This window comes from Triticum aestivum, chromosome 4D, assembly GCF_018294505.1.
Source record: "Triticum aestivum cultivar Chinese Spring chromosome 4D, IWGSC CS RefSeq v2.1, whole genome shotgun sequence".
In the NCBI taxonomy this organism is placed as follows: domain Eukaryota; kingdom Viridiplantae; phylum Streptophyta; class Magnoliopsida; order Poales; family Poaceae; genus Triticum; species Triticum aestivum.
In genome coordinates, this window is record NC_057805.1 from 439,900,583 (window position 1) to 439,919,914 (window position 19,332).

The 19,332-nt window shown below is 45.7% G+C and overlaps 2 protein-coding genes across 2 annotated transcripts; one reads left to right on the forward strand and one right to left on the reverse strand.

The window, feature by feature from the left end:
* Positions 1-9,697: 9,697 nt before the first annotated feature.
* Positions 9,698-11,406, reverse strand: LOC123098442 (peroxidase 44). Its single transcript, XM_044520426.1, has 2 exons — positions 11,149-11,406; positions 9,698-11,031 (listed from the first exon to the last, which is right to left on the reverse strand). Exons 1-2 carry the CDS (start codon positions 11,347-11,349, stop codon positions 10,075-10,077), a joined length of 1,158 nt encoding a protein of 385 aa, XP_044376361.1. The 5' UTR covers positions 11,350-11,406; the 3' UTR covers positions 9,698-10,074.
* Positions 11,407-16,206: 4,800 nt separating this feature from the next.
* On the forward strand, positions 16,207-17,095 carry LOC123100225 (uncharacterized). Its single transcript, XM_044522184.1, has 2 exons — positions 16,207-16,448; positions 16,548-17,095. The coding sequence occupies exons 1-2, from the start codon at positions 16,308-16,310 to the stop codon at positions 16,722-16,724; spliced, it is 318 nt and encodes a 105-aa protein (XP_044378119.1). The 5' UTR covers positions 16,207-16,307; the 3' UTR covers positions 16,725-17,095.
* Positions 17,096-19,332: the final 2,237 nt, after the last annotated feature.

The following is a 19,332-nucleotide window of genomic DNA, read 5'->3' on the forward strand; positions in this document are numbered from 1 at the left end:
TGTCAATCCCTTTCGGGTAACGGTGCCAGAAATTGTCGAGTTGATGGGATAAAAATATGATAGATTGGATAAATAGATCGCGAATAAATGCAAAATAAAATAAAGTGCAACAAGGTATTTTTGGGTTTTTGGAAATATAGATCTGAAAATAAAAGCGAATAAAAATAGATCTCGAAGGCAAATATGATAAAGAAGAGACCCGGGGCCGTAGATTTCACTAGTGGCTTCTCTCGAGAAAAATAGCATACGGTGGGTAAACCAATTACTATTGGGCAATTGACAGAACTTTAAATAATCATGACGATATCCAGACAATGATCATTACATAGGCATCACGTCCAAGATTAGTAAACCGACTCCTGCCTGCATCTACTACTATTACTCCACACATCGACTGCTATCCAGCATGCATCTAGTGTATTAAGTTCATGGAGAAACGGAGTAATGCCATAAGAACGATGACATGATGTAGACAAGATCTATTTATGTAGAAATAGACCCCATCTTGTTATCCTTAATGGCAACGATACATACGTGTCATTTTCCCTTCTGTCACTGGGATCAAGCACCGTAAGATCGAACCCATCACAAAGCACCTCTTCCCATGGCAAGAAAAATCGATGTAGTCGGCCTAACTAAACCAAAGATTTGAAGAAGAAATACGAGGCTATAAGTAATCATGCATATAAGAGATCAAAAGACTCAAATAACTTTAATGAATAAAAACATAGATCTGATCATAAACTCAAAGTTCATCGGATCCTAACAAACACACCGCAAAAAGAGTTATATCAAATAGATCTCCAAGAGACCATTGTATTGAGAATAAAAAGAGAGAGAGGATCTAGCTACTAACTACAGACCCGTAGGTCTACAATGAACTACTCACACATCTCGGAGAGGCACCAATGAGGATGATGAACCCCTCCGTGATGGTGTCTAGATTGGATCTGGTGGTTCTAGAACTTGTGGCGGCTGGAATTGATTTTCGTCGACTCCCCTAGGGTTTCTGGAATATTAGGGTATTTATAGAGCAAAGAGGCGGTGTGGAAGGCCATCGAAGTGGGACAACCCACCTGGGCGTGCCTGGGCCCAGGCGCCCCTGGTGGGTTGTGCTCCCCTCGGAGCCCCCCCTCTGATACTTCTTTGGCCCAACAGGTGTTTTCTGGTCCAGAAAAAATCTCCAAAAAGTTTCGCTGCGTTTGGACTCCGTTTGGTATTGATTTTCTGTGAAGTAAAAAACAAGCAAAAAATATCAACTCGTACTGGGCACTATGTCAATAGGTTAGTCCCAAAAAATGATATAAAGTTGCTATAAAATGATTGTAAAACATCCAACAATGATAATATAACAACATGGAACAATTAAAAATTATAGATACATTGGAGACGTATCAACCCGTTATCTTCTTATTTATTATTGGGTATGTACCGAGGGCCTGACCGCTCTCTTGTCACATGCGGAGGAGACTGGGAAAATTGAAGGTGTGAAGGTATGTAGGGAGGCTCCATCTATGACGAATCTTCTATTTGCGGATGACTCATTGATCCTGATGAAAGCTAACATACACAATGCCAGGGCTTTGAAAGCCATTCTGGATTCATGCATATTGTACTGCCTCTGGGAAAATGGTGAGTGTTGATAAATCAAGCATATTTTTCAGCCCCAACACGAGAGTGAATATCAGGGAGCAACTTTGTACCACTCTCAATATTATGGCTGAAGCTCTGAATGATAAATATTTGGGCCTACTGGCTAATGTGGGTATGGACAAGTCTGATTGTTTCCGGTACTTGATTGACCATATCATCATAAGGTAAGTGGATGGAAAGAAAAACTTCTATCCACAGGAGGGAAGGAGATCCTCCTGAAATTTGTTGTACAAGCGATCCCCACCTATGTGATGTCTGTCTTTAAAATTTAAATTCCTAAAAAAAATTTGCAAGGGAATCACTGATGCGATGTCTCATTTTTGGTGGGGAGACGAGGACAATCAGAAGCGGACGCATTGGATGGCTTGGTGGAAAATGTGTGTACCCAAAAATCAAGGGGGGATGGGATTCCGGGATATTCATTGTTTCAACCTGGCAATGTTGGAAAAACAAGCTTGGCGTATTCTTGAGAATCCAGAGTCCTTATGTGCTACCGTGTTGAGAGCTAAGTATTTTCCTGATGGTGATTTGTTGAATCCGAAGTTAAAGAAGGGATCCTAATTTACTTGGCAAAGTATAATGGCGAGGTTAATTGTCTATATCATGGTTATGTACGGAGTGTTGGAAATGGTCACAATATTGATATTTGGGAAGATGCTTAGATCCCGACTAGTGCAAATAGAAAAATAATCACACCTAGAGGGAGTAATCTGATCTCAAGGGTATCTGATTTAATTAACCATGTTACTAATAACTGGGACGAAAATCTAGTTACAAAAACATTGTGGCCAGTTGATGCACAGTGGTTCCTTGCAATTCCGCTTTCACAACATGATATGTTAGATTTTGTTGGTTGGAGCTATTCAAAAAATGGACTGTTTTTGGTTCGACCAGCCTATGCTGTGGAATGGGAACACCAAGATGGGAGAAAACTTAGAAGAACTGATGATACAGGATGTTTAACTATTAGTCCTATTTGGAGTGAGATTTGGAAGTTATCTTGTCCAGCGAAGGTAAAATTTTCATATGACGCATGTTGCACGACACTCTTCCATGTAGAGTTACTTTGGTGAATTGGCACATAAAAGCCCCCCCCTCCCCAATTCTCCTTCTTGTCCCTTGGGACCAGAGGATACAAATCATATGTTATTCCAATGTCCAAAAGCAAACAAGGTGTGGAGAGTGCTGGGACTAGATCAGGTCATTAAAAGAGCTTGGGAAGTTGATTATGCTGGTGAGGAGGTCCTCGATTTTTTACCCTCTATACCTGAAAATGAGCTCACTATCTTGGGTAGTCGGAGTGTTCGTGAGATGATTGCAAATATAGCCTGGTATTTATGGTGGGAGAGGTGAAAATTAGTCCATAAAGAGAAAACCCAAGATGTCAACCAGATTTCTACGGGGATTCATGCTATTATGTTAAACTATGTTATGGCCATATCACCGAAGACTACTATGAAAAGAGGTGGATGGATACAACCTCCAAGGGGGTTTGTAAAACTTAATGTGGATGCCTCTTTTGATCATGACCTAATGTGGATACAACCTCCAAGATGTCAATCATTCTCCATCAAATACTGCAAAAAGGAAGAAGTAAGAACACGAATTTGATTTTTCATGTGTGCCCTTTAGCAATCAGTAATTCTAAATTTCAGTTGATCGTATCGCAAGTATCTATCCGGTTTGTCTGCTACAGGGTATAGGTCGACAAATAATTCTCAAGAACTATTGTGGACTAAATAGCCCTTCTAAAATCCCTGGACCTGCGTGACATCGAATCCATGACAACATACACCAAAAATCCTGCAAACCTGGAAGGTTTGTGGGCACTGCTGAACCAAATCTTCAATTAAGAGAGGAGAACGAAGCAACAAATGACTCCATTAACATATATCCAAGGAGAACACTTGAGAAAATTAACGACTATGTATGCTTAATGCTGAATGAGACATCAATGTGTACACTGCTGAACCAAATCTTGAATTCAGAGAGGAGAATGAAGCAACAAAGCAACTCCATTAGCATATATCCAAGGAGAATACATGAGAAGATTAACGACTCTGTATGCTTAATGCCGAATGAGACATCAATGTGTGCACTGCCTCGAATCAATCATAATCACAACATCCCTCAAGCAGTATGTACATTTGCTAAGTTTTTGTAGCAGCAGAGAATAATAGCATGGATAGGCACGAAGGAAGGCGAAAGGGACATCTATAATATGGCCAAGATCCGAGAGAGGAAGACGAGGGATATTGGCCAAGTCAAATGCATCAAGGACGGAGCAGACCAACTCTTGATGAAGGACGAGGAGATTAAGCATAGATGGCGGGAGTACTTTGACAAGTTGTTCAATGAGGAGAATGAGAGTTCTACCATTGAACTGGACAACTCCTTTGATGAGACCAGCATGCGTTTTGTGCGGCGAATCCAGGAGTCTGAGGTCAAGGAGGCTTTAAAAAGGATGAAAGGAGGCAAGGCGATGGGCCCTGATTGTATCCCCATTGAGGTGTGGAAAGGTCTCGGGGACATAGCGATAGTATGGCTAACCAAGCTTTTCAACCTCATTTTTCGGGCAAACAAGATGCCAGAAGAATGGAGACGGAGTATATTAGTACCAATCTTCAAGAACAAGGGGGGTGTTCAGAGTTGTACTAATTACCGTGGAATTAAGCTGATGAGCCATACAATGAAGCTATGTGAGAGAGTCATTGAGCACCGCTTAAGAAGAATGACAAGCTTGACCAAAAATCAGTTTGGTTTCATGCCTGGGAGGTTGACCATGGAAGCCATTTTCTTGGTACGACAACTTATGGAGAGATATAGGGAGCAAAGGAAGGACTTGCATATGGTGTTCATTGACTTAGAGAAGGCCTATGATAAGATACCGCGGAATGTCATGTGGTGGGCCTTGGAGAAACACAAAGTCCCAGCAAAGTACATTACCCTCATCAAGGACATGTACGATAATGTTGTTGAAAGAACATGCGGTGCCCCCATGTTTGGTTTTGGTAATTGATGACAATCTCTATGGACTAATGGTTGCCTTGAGTTATATTTGAAGGATTTGTCCATAGGCTTTTCTTGAAGTCCATGTGTTGGTTTCAAGGAGTTTATGTGGTGACCAAGGTGTTGTTAAGGAATTATCCAAAGATTGGTCATGTGAGAGTAGAGCTTATTGCAAGCATGTCTTGAAGAAGAAGATTGTGTGATCATTCATGTTTACCTTCAAGACATCATCCAAATGAAGAGAGTTGGAAAGAGTCAAGGTTGATCAAGACTAAGTCAAGAGTGAATCAAGTTGATCAACACACAAAGCGCACAAGATGTACCGAGAGGGATCAAGCGATCCCATGGTGTGGTAAGCATTGTCGATTACGCTTTGTGTACTAACCCATGATCTTTGTGAGAGTTCTTTGTGGGGTTAGGTTGCGGTGTGCAAGTTCAAGTGAAGCATCATGAAGAGATCAAATGCTTGAAGCTTGCCGTCCATTGTGGCGACAATGGACTTATGAAGATGTTGCGGTGCGCAAGTTCAAGTGAAGCATCATGAAGAGATCAAATGCTTGAAGCTTGCCGTCCATCATGGTGACAATGGACTAGTGAAGATGTGCGGAAGAGTGGCTCACCCATAGTGGAGTATGGGGGAGCAATCAACTAGTCTTCATCGAGCCAACACAACCAAGAAAGGTGGTCCAACTTGAGGGAGTCAAGATCGTCATCATCTAGCTCAAGTGGACCATGTGCAAGGCAAAGGTTTGCTCTTGATAGGTTTTCTATTTTACCGGTCTCATGATGGTAGTTGGGAGACCGGGTTATAGGATCGATTGCCGTACTATCAAGGGGGGCTCTCGATGAGTAGCTTGATTGTATCGTTCATAGAGAGCTCAAACCATTGCATCCTTGCATCATCTTTGTTGGTTCTTGTTTGGTTCTTCTCTTTGTGAGTTTTGGAGCTTATGGTCATCTTGATGACAAGCTCGAGTTCATCGAAAACGGAGTTCACTCGCATCTTCTATGATGTTTTCGATGTTGGAGGTTATGCCGGTTCTTCTCGGTTGGAGGTTTCACTCCTCTATTTTTTTGGCATACCTCCCCTGCCTCTTCTTACTATAACCAGTCGCTGTTTTGATGCTACTCGTCTTTCTCAATCCAACAAGCTTGAGTTTGCTCAATTCGGAGCTCATATGCAGAAGTTATGGCAGTTTTGGTTTCCTAGCGGTAGTACCGCGGCCAGAGCGGCAGTACCGCTTATCACCCCAAGCGGTAGTACCGCTGTCCAAAGCGGTAGTACCGCCTATGGCCATAAGCGGTAGTACGGCTACGGTTCCGCGCTGGTACCGCCTCGATTTTGGGTCTTGCATTTTTCGTGTCGAGTTTTGCAGTAGTTGCACGGCAGTAAGGCGCGGCAGTTCCACCTATAAGCGGTAGTACCGCCCTGATGGGCGGTAGTACCGCCTATAAGGGGTAGTACCGCTCCGGTCGGGCGGTAGTACCGCTACTATTTTTTGGTCCCGTGTTCTGCTCCTCCAGCGGTAGTACCGCTGGGGTGCGCGGTAGTACCGCTTATAAGCGGTACTACCGCCCCAAGGTTCATGTTTGGTTGCTCCTTTTTCCCTGCTTCTTCCGCCAGAGCGGTAGTACCGCTCGTGTGCAGGCTGAGCACATAACGGTTGGATTTTTCCCCTTCTATAAAAGGGGGTCTTCTTCCTCAATGAACCTTATCCTTTGAGCTCGTGTTCTTCCCCCATTGTTGACCTTTTTCGAGCTTGCTATCTCTCAATTCCTCCATGGATTCTTGCTAGTTTGAGGGAAAAGAGAGAGGAGATCTAGATCCACATTTCCACCAATCACTTTCTCCTCTATGTGAGGGGAACCCATTGGATCTAGATCTTGGAGTTCTTGGTGTTCTCCTTCTTGTTCTTCCTCTCATTTTCCTCCCTAGCATTAGTTGCTTCGGTGGGATTTGAGAGAGAGGGACTTGGGCACTCCGTGTGCCCTTGCCATTGCATTTGGTGCATCGGTTTGAGTTCTCCACGGTGATACGTGGAAGTTACAAGTTGAGAAGCTTATTACTCTTGGGTGCTTGGTGCCCTTGAGCTTGTTCCTCTTGGGTGCTTGGGCGCCCTAGACGGTTGGTGGTGTTCGGAGCTCAATCATTGTGGTGTAAAGCTCCGGGCAAGCGTCGGGGTCTCCAATTAGGTTGTGGAGATCGCCCCGAGCAATTTGACGGGTACCGGTGACCGCCCCCAAGGGTTGCCAAAGTGTACGGGTTCGGTGACCGCCCCCAAGGGTTGCCATTTGTACGGGTTCGGTGGCCGCCCTCAAGGGTCCCTTAGTGGAATCACGGCATCCTGCATTGTGCGAGGGCGTGAGGAGATTACAGTGGCCCTAGTGGCTTCTTGGGGAGCATTGTGCCTCCACACCGCTCCAAACGGAGATTAGCATCCGCAAGGGTGTGAACTTCGGGATACATCGTCGTCTCCACGTGCCTCGGTTATCTCTTAACCGAACCCTTTACTTACGCACTTTACTTTGTGATAGCCATATTGTTTCTTGTCATATATCTTGCTATCACTTAGTTGTTTATCTTGCTTAGCATAAGTTGTTGGTGCACATAGGTGCGCCTAGTTGTTGTAGGTTTTGTGCTTGTCAAATTAACCGCTAGGTTTATTCCGCATTTGTTCAAGCCTAAACCGTAATTATTTTAAAGCGCCTATTCACCCCCCCCTCTAGGCGACATCCACGATCTTTCAGTTGTGACAAGTGTTCGAACAAGTGATGTCGACACTGATGACCTCCCGATTAAGATAGGACTGCATCAGGGCTCAGCTTTGAGCCCTTATCTTTTTGCATTGGTGATGGATGAGGTCACAAGGGATATACAAGGAGATATCCCATGGTGTATGCTCTTTGCGGATGATGTGGTGCTAGTTGACGATAGTCGGACAGGGGTAAATAGGAAGTTAGAGTTATGGAGACAAACCTTGGAATCGAAAGGGTTTAGGCTTAGTAGAACTAAAACCGAGTACATGATGTGCGGTTTCAGTACTACTAGGTGTGAGGAGGAGGAGGTTAGCCTTGATGGCCAGGTGGTACCCCAGAAGGACACCTTTCGGTATTTGGGGTCAATGCTGCAGGAGGATGGGGTATTGATGAATATGTGAACCATCGAATCAAAGCCGGATGGATGAAGTGGCGCCAAGCTTCTGGCATTCTCTGTGACAAGAGAGTGCCACAAAAGCTAAAAGGCAAGTTCTACAGGACGGCGGTTCGGCCCGCAATGTTGTATGGCGCTGAGTGTTGGCCAACTAAAAGGCGACATGTTCAACAGTTAGGTGTGGCGGAGATGCGTATGTTGAGATGGATGTGTGGCCACACGAGGAAGGATCGAGTCCGGAATGATGATATACGAGATAGAGTTGGGGTAGCACCTATTGAAGAGAAGCTTGTCCAACATCGTCTGAGATGGTTTGGGCATATTCAGCGCAGGCCTCTAGAAGCTCCAGTGCATAGCGGACGGCCAAAGTGTGCGGAGAATGTCAAGAGAGGGCGGGGTAGACCGAATTTGACATGGGAGGAGTCCGTTAAGAGAGACCTGAAGGATTGGAGTATCACCAAAGAGCTGGCTATGGACAGGGGTGCGTGGAAGCTTGCTATCCATATGCCAGAGCCATGAGTTGGTTGCGAGATCTTATGGGTTTCACCTCTAGCCTACCCCAACTTGTTTGGGACTAAAGGCTTTGTTGTTGTTGTTGTTGTTGTAGAGAATAATAGCATGACGTACACTCAAAACTCTACCAGTTCCCATTGCTACCATCCCCAAGGGAATTGTCAAAGATCTACTCATCCCAGATTACTTTGATCCCAGCATTATCAACGAAGCAGACACAGGCAAAATGTTAGATTTCTGGTTTTCTAGCGAACCTCTTTGACCACCAGGGTGCATCCATTTTGCAGACAACTAGGCCGAGCTCTCCCGTCGTCCATCCACGCCCGCCTGTTTCTGATAGTTCCGCACGTCTGCCCTAAAGGATGCCGGTGGCGGCTCTTCCATTTTCCTGAAAGACGTCGCCGTCTGTTATCCAGCAGATCCATGGAGAGATGACTCCCATACACCTCCTCAACCAAAGGGGATCTGTGCACAAGAACACAAGCGGGAAGCAAATCAAGACCAAAGGCAACACCAGTTTCCACCGCTCCAGATTCATCAAAATTTCTTACCTTCTAGGAGTACTAATCAGCTGCAGAAGGAATTCCATAGCCGGCAATGGATTCGCCTGAATCGGGCGGCGGCGGCGTCTCCGCAACTCCCACCCACTGAATCCAGCAGGGTAAGGTAGGAGACGACAGTATCACGAATCCTGAGCCACGGATCAGGAAGGAGCCCCACGAGTTGAGCCACAGATCAGGAAGGAGCCCCACGAGTTGAGCCACGGCTCAACTTCGTGCCGTCTACGACCGCCGTTCCTTTGTCTCCGTCCTAGCGATAGCTCAGGTGTATTTCTTCTTTTTCGATACTTACAGACGCTCGCGTATCTCACCCACCTCTTTAATGCATCGCATCCCGAGACACCGCTCAACCGCCCAGATATAGAGCGCAGGTGTGCTCATGTTCAGAAACACCACTTCCGGACGGACGGCGAGTACATTGGCGGCAGTGTTTGACGATTGTTACGTTTTGGCTTGTGAATTTCCCATTACTAGATTCGAGCACTGTAATAGGGAAGCAAATAAGGTTGCCCATGAACTTGCTAAGTTAGCTAAATTTTCTTCAACTTTTGACTGGTTTGAGGAGTCTTTGAGTGAAATTGTATCACTCTTCATAAACGATGTAATTGTTATTGAAAATGAATAAAGATATGTGTATTTTCGTTAAAAAAAGAAGTTGCATCCCAAGCCAACAAGATGTCTCCTCCTGCTTATCGTCAATGAAACCAGCCAAAGCTGGATCTTTAAAGAAAAAAATAATAATACACAAAGTAAGTGTATCCATCGAAACAAGAACACTGCACAATGCATGACTATGTATAAAAGGAAGCCAAAAACAAAACTGGTACAATATTATTCGGCACCCAGCCAAAAAAAAATTGGTCACAAGAACAATACAACAAAAAATGAAGACAAACTGGAGTGCTACGGTCGCTGTTAAAAACTCGACGCGATATTAGTTTCGAAAAAAAAATTCAACCAAGCATTAAGTAACTAGCCGAAGTATGGTAGTACGTCACTCGTTCCTTCTACAATCAAGGGAGAGAGTACCGAGAGGAAGAAGAAGAGTAATTCAAAGCGCAATTAATCAATTTGATGGAGACGCTGCTGGATGGAGGCCCACGTGCGTCGCCGGAGAGGTGGGCGGGACGACAGCTCGTAGTTACGTACGTACGCGGTGTAGTAGTGACGCGCTCACGCGCACTGCTTCTAGTCGCTGCGGAGCTTGTGCTTGCCGGACGCCTTCTTGTGGGGCTTCTCGGCCTTAGCGTCCGCGTTGCCGGCGGCGGCCTCCGGCTGTGCGTCCGCGTGCCCCTGCGAGACGATGCTTGACACCTGCTCCTGCTTGTTGCCGGCCGCCAAGCCATCCAGGACCTCGGGGTCGACGGAGCTGATCCGTATGACCGAGGGGCCGTCGCTGGACATGGGGTTGTTGAACTCGTTGCATGCCTTCCTGACCTCGCCGTCCTTGCCGGTGATGGCCTTGAGCACGGTGAGCTTCTCCATGGCCTTGCCGAATGCCGACATGAAGTCCTCTTTGGGCTTGTTGAGCATGTCCTTGAGCAGGGGCCCCGTCTTCTCGTCGATGGCGAGGAGGCGGTCGATGGTGAGCGGCATCTTCTCGGCGATGGCGTTGGCGAAGAAGGAGTTGTCAATGACGTTGGGGTTGGACTGGTCCATGTTGACGAAGCCCGTGTCCCGGTTGGGCCCGTCGCAGAGCTTGCTGATGCTGGCGCGATAGCCCGCCTCCATGGGCGAGGTGTCGGGCTCGATGAAGAGGCACCTGACCTTGCCGATGCTGTGGCCGCCGGCGAGCAGCAGCACCATCTCCTCGGCGGTGAAGCCGGCCTTCACGAAGTCGGCCGTGACCTGGGGCACGGGGATGTCCGGGCCGGGCAGGTTGTCGTCGGAATCCTCGCGGTTGGAGACGAGCGAGTCGCGGCGGCCCGTGGGGACCGCGTAGTCCGGGCCGCCGGCGAGTTTCACGGAGTCGCGGGTGGCGAGGGAGATGATGTCGGCGCAGGACACCGTGTTGGGGCACTTGGCCTCCAGCTCCTTCTTGGCCTCGTCGATGATGTCGTAGCCGCGCACCGAGATGTTGGGCCCGGCCTCCTTCTCGGAGCTTTGGTTGGACAGCGGGTCGACGAGGATGGACGCGTCGCACCCCTGACATAACATAACATCCATGCATGCAGAGGCGGCAGCAGATCAACCCACATTTTCTCTCCATCGAGGACGGATTCCAATTAAATCTCTACTAATCAAGAACCAAACGATACGTACATTGGCGAAGCAGTCGTGGAAGAGGAGGCGGAGGAGGCCGGCGGCGGTGCCGGGGTCGTCCTTCATTTTCTTCTCGATGACGCCGGCGACGATCTTCTCGGCGTCCGGGCAGGACTCCTTGTAGAAGTCGGGGGCGAGCTCGGCGGCGGCCAGCGGCGTGGCGGCCGCGAGGAGGACGAGGACCAGGCGACAGGCGTCCATGGTTGGATCCAATGCAAGCAAGGTGCGCGGGTCTGCAGCAAGGGCTTGCGGTGCTGGGGCGCGTCCGGCCCGCGCTTAATACCGGGGCGGTCAACGGAGGAACCCCGCGCGCCGCGGCCAGGGCGCGCATCAGTGGGTGGCTGTGAATCACTTTCGACTTCCTTGTCTGTGTAATAATAGCAAGAGGCCGTGCCTTCCCTCCGTTTGCTCCTCTCTTCTCCATCACCATCGGCATGCCGCATACATATGCATGTAGTACCAGCTATAGATAAAATCTTGAAAAAGTAGTAATCCGGAAGCAATTATTTTTCTAGACAAAGGACGGATTTTATTGGCTCAAAATGAAGCAGCAAGGGAATACGAGAGAAAGGATTTTATAGCGGGACCTTTTTTTAATACGTCATAAATATTTTTTAAATGTGGCTAAACATTTTTTTAATACACAATGAACATTTCTTAAATACATGATAAATATTTTTATAATACACCACGAATTTTTTTCAAAGGGATGAACATTTTAAAAATACATGAATATTTTTTAGTTTCTTTATGCGTGAACATTTTTTTACTACACATGCATATTTTAACACTTTAATTGATTATATATAAATTAATAAGATAAGTTGATTATGTATAACTAGAGTTAAAAAGTTTCATCGATTTCTAACTTATTAGTTATTTTCACAAAAAACAGAGAAATAGAAAAAAAAGGTGAAATAAAAAAAAGAAAATGCTTTAAATCATCAGGGGGATCGCAGATCCGCGTTCGCTGCCTTATTTGCATGCCACGTGCCCCATGTCCACCACCACTAGTTTTTGCAGTTGGCTCGTTCTTGCAATCTCTTTCATTGCAACAAATGGGTCTAGTGTAGGATCCGGATCCTCAAGAGAAGTCGCCTCTCACGCTCTTCGTGTGCTTCCGTCGAGTAGCCGCATCCCCGCGCTGTTTCGATTGCGAGCTCCCGTCGAGTTGCCGCCTCCCTGCACTGCTTCGATTGCCGCCACCTGCTAGCACGCCGACAAGCTTCCCTGGCGAGCTGCACGTTGTTGCAAGGCATGCAAGGCAGCAGCGCTCTTCCCAAGCTCCCATCGAGTCGCCGCCTCCCCACGCTCTCCGACTGCCCCGAGCTCCCGTCGAGTCGCCGCCGCGCTGCTCCGACTGCCCCAACCTTCCGTCGAGTCACCGCCTCCTCGCGCTGCTTGCCGCCACTGGCTCTCGTAGCTGACTAGCACGCCGATGAGCTTCTCTGGCGAGCTGCACTGTGTTGCAAGGTGTGCAAGCCCCGACACTTTGGCGCCGGCAAGCACGCTGACAAGCTTCTCTAGTGAGCTTCCTCTACGACGAGCTGCTCGCAACTACCACTAGAATGCCCTCTGCAACATGTTAGATGCTGCAAAAGCTTTTCTGTAACATGAGCTCTATTGCAAAAATTACTGTAGTAAACAATCAACAAAAATGAACGCTTCGAGGTGATTGCAACAAGCATCCTGTTGCAGAGGGCCTTCTGCAACATCACTTTTGTTCAAAAGGGCGGGTGCCTACGTGGGTAGATCCAACGGCCATTAGCAGGCAGCGGATCTTTTCTCATTATCTGACTATCGCCCAATAATAAGAAAGGAAAGAGAAAATTAAGAAAATAAACGGCCGTACTTGTGCCGGCCCATGAGTGCGCGCGTTAGCAACCTGAGTGTACCGCTCGCAGCGGGTGCCACATAGCAGCTCTCCTCTACGACCCCCTAAAGAAGGCCTCTAGAAACCAAGCCGTCTCCCCCAAAGAGGTCGTGCAAACTGGTTGATGCACGGGGATCGTAATACATCGTTCTTCCACAACGCAGCCATGGCCAGGAAAAAGAGAAATAATATAAAGAAACTTTTAGATGATTCTGGGATTTGGAGAGAAGGTAAGGAGCTGAAGAATCACATTACTGATTATTTTTCAAAACTCTTCACGTCGGAAGTCCAGCATCCGAATCAAGAGGTTTTGTCCCTAGTTCGTAGGAGAGTGACGACTGAAATGAACAATGCTCTTCTTGCCCCTTATACTGCTGAAGATGTTTGCAAGGCGCTGTTTGAGATTGGGGACTTAAAAGCTCCAGGGCCAGATGGACTCCATGCTATCTTCTATAAAAGATTTTGGCCTATGTTAGGGGACGATCTAGTTGAGGAGGTCCTACAAGCCATCAATACGTGTACTATACCAGCTGGTTGGAACGATACGGCGATTGTGATGATCCGAAAGGTTAACACACCGGAAAAAGTAACCCAATTTAGGCCGATCAGCTTATGCAATGTGGTATATAAAATAATTGCAAAGATGGTGGCCCTTCGTTTGAAGGTTCTCCTGCCATATATTATAAGCCCGACTCAGAGTGCTTTTGTGCCTGGCAGACTGATAACGGATAATATATTGGTAGCTTATGAGTGTTTTCACACAATCAAGAATAAAAGAGAAGGTAGAGAGGGCTTGTGTGCTATTAAACTTGATATGCACAAAGCTTATGACAGAGTTGAGTGGCCTTTTTTCAAGGAGATTATGCTGAGACTGGGCTTCCGTCAAGATTGGGTGAAATTAATTATGCAATGCGTCTCAACTATCGAATACAGAGTAAGGATTAACGCGGAGGATAGTGAGAGTTTTCAGCCTACAAGGGGTTTGAGGCAAGGTGACCCATTGTCACCATACCTTTTCTTGTTGTGCACGGAGGGATTGAATGCTCTACTTACATGGGCTGAGGAAATTGGAAATATTTCAGGAGTAAAAGTTTGTAGAGATGTCCCGCCCATCACAAACCTTCTCTTTGCGGATGATTCTTTGATTCTCATGAAAGCCAACCAACACAATGCGGAAGCTCTGAAATCAGTGTTAGATTTATACTGGCAGGCATCGGGACAATTGGTAAGCATTGAAAAATCCAGCATTTTCTTTAGCCCAAACACGAAGGTGGAGATTAGGGAACAATTGTGTACAACGCTGAATATAATGACAGAGGCCCTCAGTGATAAATATTTGGGCTTGCCAGCAAATGTGGGTGTAGATAAAACAGACTGTTTCCAATTTCTGATTGAACGGATTGTCAAGAAAATTAGTGGCTGGAAGGAAAAATTATTGTCTGCCGGGGGAAAGGAGATCCTGCTCAAGGCTGTGATCCAAGCCATACCCACCTATGCAATGTCGGTCTTTAAAATTCCTAAAAAAAATTGTAAAGGAATCATTGACGCGATAGCGCATTTCTGGTGGGGAGACGAGGAGAACCAGAGGAGGATGCACTGGATGGCCTGGTGGAAAATGTGCGTACCTAAAAACCAAGGAGGGATGGATTTCGTGATATTCACTGTTTCAATCTGGCACTGCTCGCCAAACAGGCATGGCTCCTTCTGGATAATCCTGATTCTTTGTGTGCTACAATTCTAAGGGCTAAATACTATCCTGATGGCGATTTGTTAAATTCTAAGCAAAAGAAAGGCTCTTCTTTTACCTGGCAAAGTATTATGGCTGGCATAAATTCTTTGAAACGTGGCTATATTTGGCGTGTGGGGAATGGACAAAATATAAATATTTGAGAAGATGCCTGGATCCCAAATTGTGATACTAGAAAAGTTGTGACACCTAAGGGGGGACAACTATTAACTAAGGTGGGTGATTTGATTGATCCTGTTTCGAATTCTTGAGACGAGGATCTGATTACACAAACAATGTGGCCCATTGATGTTCAACGGATTCTCTCAATTCCAATCTCGCAACATGATATGCCAGATTTCATTGCTTGGAGTTATACAAAAAATGGTATGTTCTCGGTTCGGTCTGCTTATTTTGTGGAGTTGGACCATCACTATGGAAGTAGACTAAGACATTCTAATGGGATGGGGCGAGTAAGATATGGAAGTTATCGTGTCCGGCAAAAGTCAAAAAATTTACATGGCGTACATTACATGGAACGCTTCCATGTCGGGTTACGCTCGCAAATAGACATATGAAGGTCACGCCCATTTGCCCTACTTGCTCTGAGGGTTCTGAAGATACAAAGCATATGCTTTTCCTTTGCAGTAGAGCAAATGAGGTTTGGACAAGGCTGGGGATGGATGATATCATTGATAAAACTTGTAAGGTTGACCTTGCTGGAGAGGCGGTGCTGGAATACCTACTACTTCTGCCAGAAAAAGATTTGAGGATAATGGATTATCACAATGTGCGTGAAATGATTGCTGTCTCAGCATGGTATCTATGGTGGGAAAGATGAAAGTTAGTGCACAAGGAGACAACTCAGAATGCACTTCAGATTTCAATGGGGATTCTAGTCCTTACGTCAAACTTCGTAAATGCGTCATCCCCCAAGGCTTCTATGAAAAAGGAGGGTTGGTCATGTCCTCCTAGGGGTTTTGTGAAACTTAACGTTGACGCTTCTTTTGACCACGACCTACTTAGGTTTATTGCGGGAGGGAACGGGAAGATCGACAGCGCAGATGTGTTGATGGCGGAAGCCTCAACTCTTAAATTTGGTATAACATTGGCGCAAAGGGCGGGATGTAATCGCCTTATTATTAACTCGGACAACCTGAAGGTGATTGATACCATGAAGAACGGAGGACAGTGCGGCGGCGGCAATATTCAACTATTGTTTTCATTATGCTCGTGACTTCGTTGCTACTAGATTCGAACACTGTAACAGAGAAGCAAATAAAGTAGCTCATGAGCTTCCGAGTTTAGCTAGATTTTCGTTGATTTCTAATTGGTTTGAGGAACCTGTAAATGAAATTGTAATGACCCTCACAAATGATGTACTTTTTATCTTTAATGAATAAAGTTTTCGTTTTATCTAAAAAAAAAGCCGTCTCCCCCAAATTCTCCATTCAAAAAGGCCAACGCCGGAATCGTCCTTCGACTCCTTCCTCCGCAATCCGCCACAGAGAACACCGGAACCCTCGGGAAGCTTCGAGAAGACGCCCGCGCGGAGCCCCCATGGAGAAGGAGAAGCAGAAGCAGGGTGCCGACGGCGCCCTCCTCCTCGCGCTGCGCTGCTCCAGGGCGTCTCTCCTCCTCTCCTCCCTCCGCCAGCCACCTCCCTCGACGGCGGCGACCCGCCGGACCTCATCCTCCGTGGTAACCCGGAACCCCGCGCCTCCTCCGCTTCCCCGTAGCATGCGCGACGCTTAGCTCTGACGCGTCTTACTCTTACCGTCGCGCTTCCTCTCGTCGCAGGAGTTCGAGCTCCGGAACGCGCGCCTCCTCGACGCCGAGCTCGCGGCGGCGCGGCGCGCGGCTGCCAGAAGCGCGCGGGTGTCCGCCGCTGAGATTCTCTTCGTCGTTGCTCTGGTCCCCCTCCTCATCCTCTTCGTCGCGCTTCTCGCGAGCGCTGCCGCGGAAGCGGTCGCTTGACCCGCGTCGACGACGTCATGAGATTCTGCGGCGACCCAACCCAAAGCCTCTGTGTTAATTCCCCCCTTCCGGGCTCCGTAAGTTGACTCTTGTTGTTCTTCAGCTGAGAAAGGAAGCTGGTATCTCGATTGTGGTACGGGCCTGTATGTAGGGTAGGTGTTCGACCAAATGCATGTTCCTTCGTAGATGCGTGCACAGGGTAAGGCTAAGATTGTAGTGATGACCAGGAGATCAGACGAAATCATAGTGTGGTGAATGGTGCCTGTCTCATTGGGTTGCATTGTTCTACTGTTTTCTGATCGAATTATGCTGATGGAATGGTAGATGCAGGGATATGCCTTGCTGTGTTGCTGCTTGTGTGCCATGATCCATAGATTGTGAAAAGGACACTCACGATGAAATCTCGCGATGGGTGTTATGTTGCTAGTCTATGATTATTCTCTCAAGTGAAAAGTAGATGTGTTTGAGCTTAGTACATTGTGCATCGCATTGTAGCCAGCATCCTCATCAGGATCATGCATTGCTTTGTTTCTCCTTTCAGTCCTTTGTATGAGCAAGGGCGGCCCATGCATTTGCGCGTGTTTTACTTTGAGAAGCTGATAGAAAGGTAGACATGTAAAATTACAGATAAACTTGTGGTCAAAATGCATGAAACTTATTTGCCATTGTTTTTTAATGAACTACTTGCCCCCTGCAAGTTGCTTGTTATTTAACTGTGAAAACTCATCAGATATTTAGTGTTGTATCAAAGTATAGAAAACGATTGTCCCCAATATTTACATCTTCAGTAAATATCTGTTGAAAGTGTTTTTATTTATAGTTGTGAGTTGTTGTTAATGGACTTGGTATGTGGCAAAAGAAAACATAAGCATTGTAATACACGGCTCGTCATACAAAACTATAGAGTTCCATATGCAATATTATTTCAAGAAATACATATTTCTCTCTTCCATTTCTCATGCATTGCTACTTCATTTTGTACCAAGAATTTTGACAAATTTTCAGCAAGAATCAAATATTGACATTGATGTCTTGTACATAAATCATGTATTGTGTTTTTCCATACCCTTGATTTGTGCAATGTCATGCCTAGAGGTGATTCCATGATTGATCCTATTTTTCTGCATGCTCTTTTTTCTCTAGTTAAGTGTTTATGTAGTTTAGCCATGTACGCTAATGTATTATACGTGTATATTTGCTTAGAATTGCTAAAGATTTTCTCACTAAGGCTGAATTTGATACTGATGTGAATTATAATAATCTGGTGTTTTTTTTTTTGAAACTGTATAATCTGGTGTTTTCAACCAGCATTTGTCTACTTTCCGTATGACTAGTCCCCTGTCCTGCTTTCGAGGCTGTTTATTTAGTTATAATATACAAGTTCAACACAATGTAGTGTAGCAACACTAAACCAAGCCTAAGGTGATGGCTGAATGTTTTCAAAAGTAGGGTTTTTGTTGTCGATTGTGTAATGCCTTCAACCTACTACTTCCTCTGTTCCTAAATATAAGTCTTTGTAGAGATTCTACTATGAGCCACATACGGATGTATATAGATGCATTTTAAGTGTAGATTCATTCATTTTGCTCCGTATGTAGTCCATACAAAGACTTGTATTTAGGAACGGAGGGAGTAGTTTGTTTATTTTTTGATCTAGTTTTTATACAACTCCACTATGCTATGCATGGATGACACTCTATTTAAAATATAATATCATGAATTTCTTACTGTTGATGGTTTGCATCGACCAACCAACCTTGCTTCTTATTACCATACGCATATATATGTTGATTAATAATTCAGGGTTTTAGACACTTGTGCCACTGCGTGTGCTAGCATCATTTACTGTCTTAAATTTGACATTCCACTGTTGCCACTCTAGCTTTTAACAATGCTTCACAATCTGCCACTCTGTATAGTCAATGCTCCCTTTTGACCAAACGGAGTAGGGAAAAGACCATCTCGCACTCAGTTTTTTGTTTTTCTTTTGCCACTCCAGTTTTCGCCAATTTTTATCTTGCCATTGGAGCAACTTCTGAATGAATTTATTAGTGCTAATTTAGTCTCAGATTTTGGCATGGCTTATTCAAATATGACATCACACAAAATTACATTATTTTTCCTTTTGTATGGTTGCGACTTAACTTGATGCTGTATTTTTCCTTAATATGCAGTATGCAATATGCATAGCCTGGTCAAAGAAATACCCTTATGAAACCGTGATACCCGAAACTGGGCCAAGGCTGATCACTTTTTTCCATCATGAGGAACATTTGCGTCATCTTATTGAATTCTTCTGTGCTCCTAAATTGATGTTGGGACAAAAAGGATAGCACAAATTAACCTGGCGTTTTAGAAAAACCATTGTCTTGGTTTCACGGCGCACATCCAATTGCGGCAACCTGAGTGTGAGATGGCCAACTATACGTTTCCCAGCCATCCAAGACAGCAGTATGGTGTCCACTCAAGCACAGTATCAAAGATCCAAAACACAGCAGCACATATTGCACGTACTAAAGGCTCTGCTTCTGATTACTTTTGGTAGCACCTGGATACGTCATACTCCCCCCGTTCCAAATTAGTTGACTCAGATTTGTCTAGATACGGA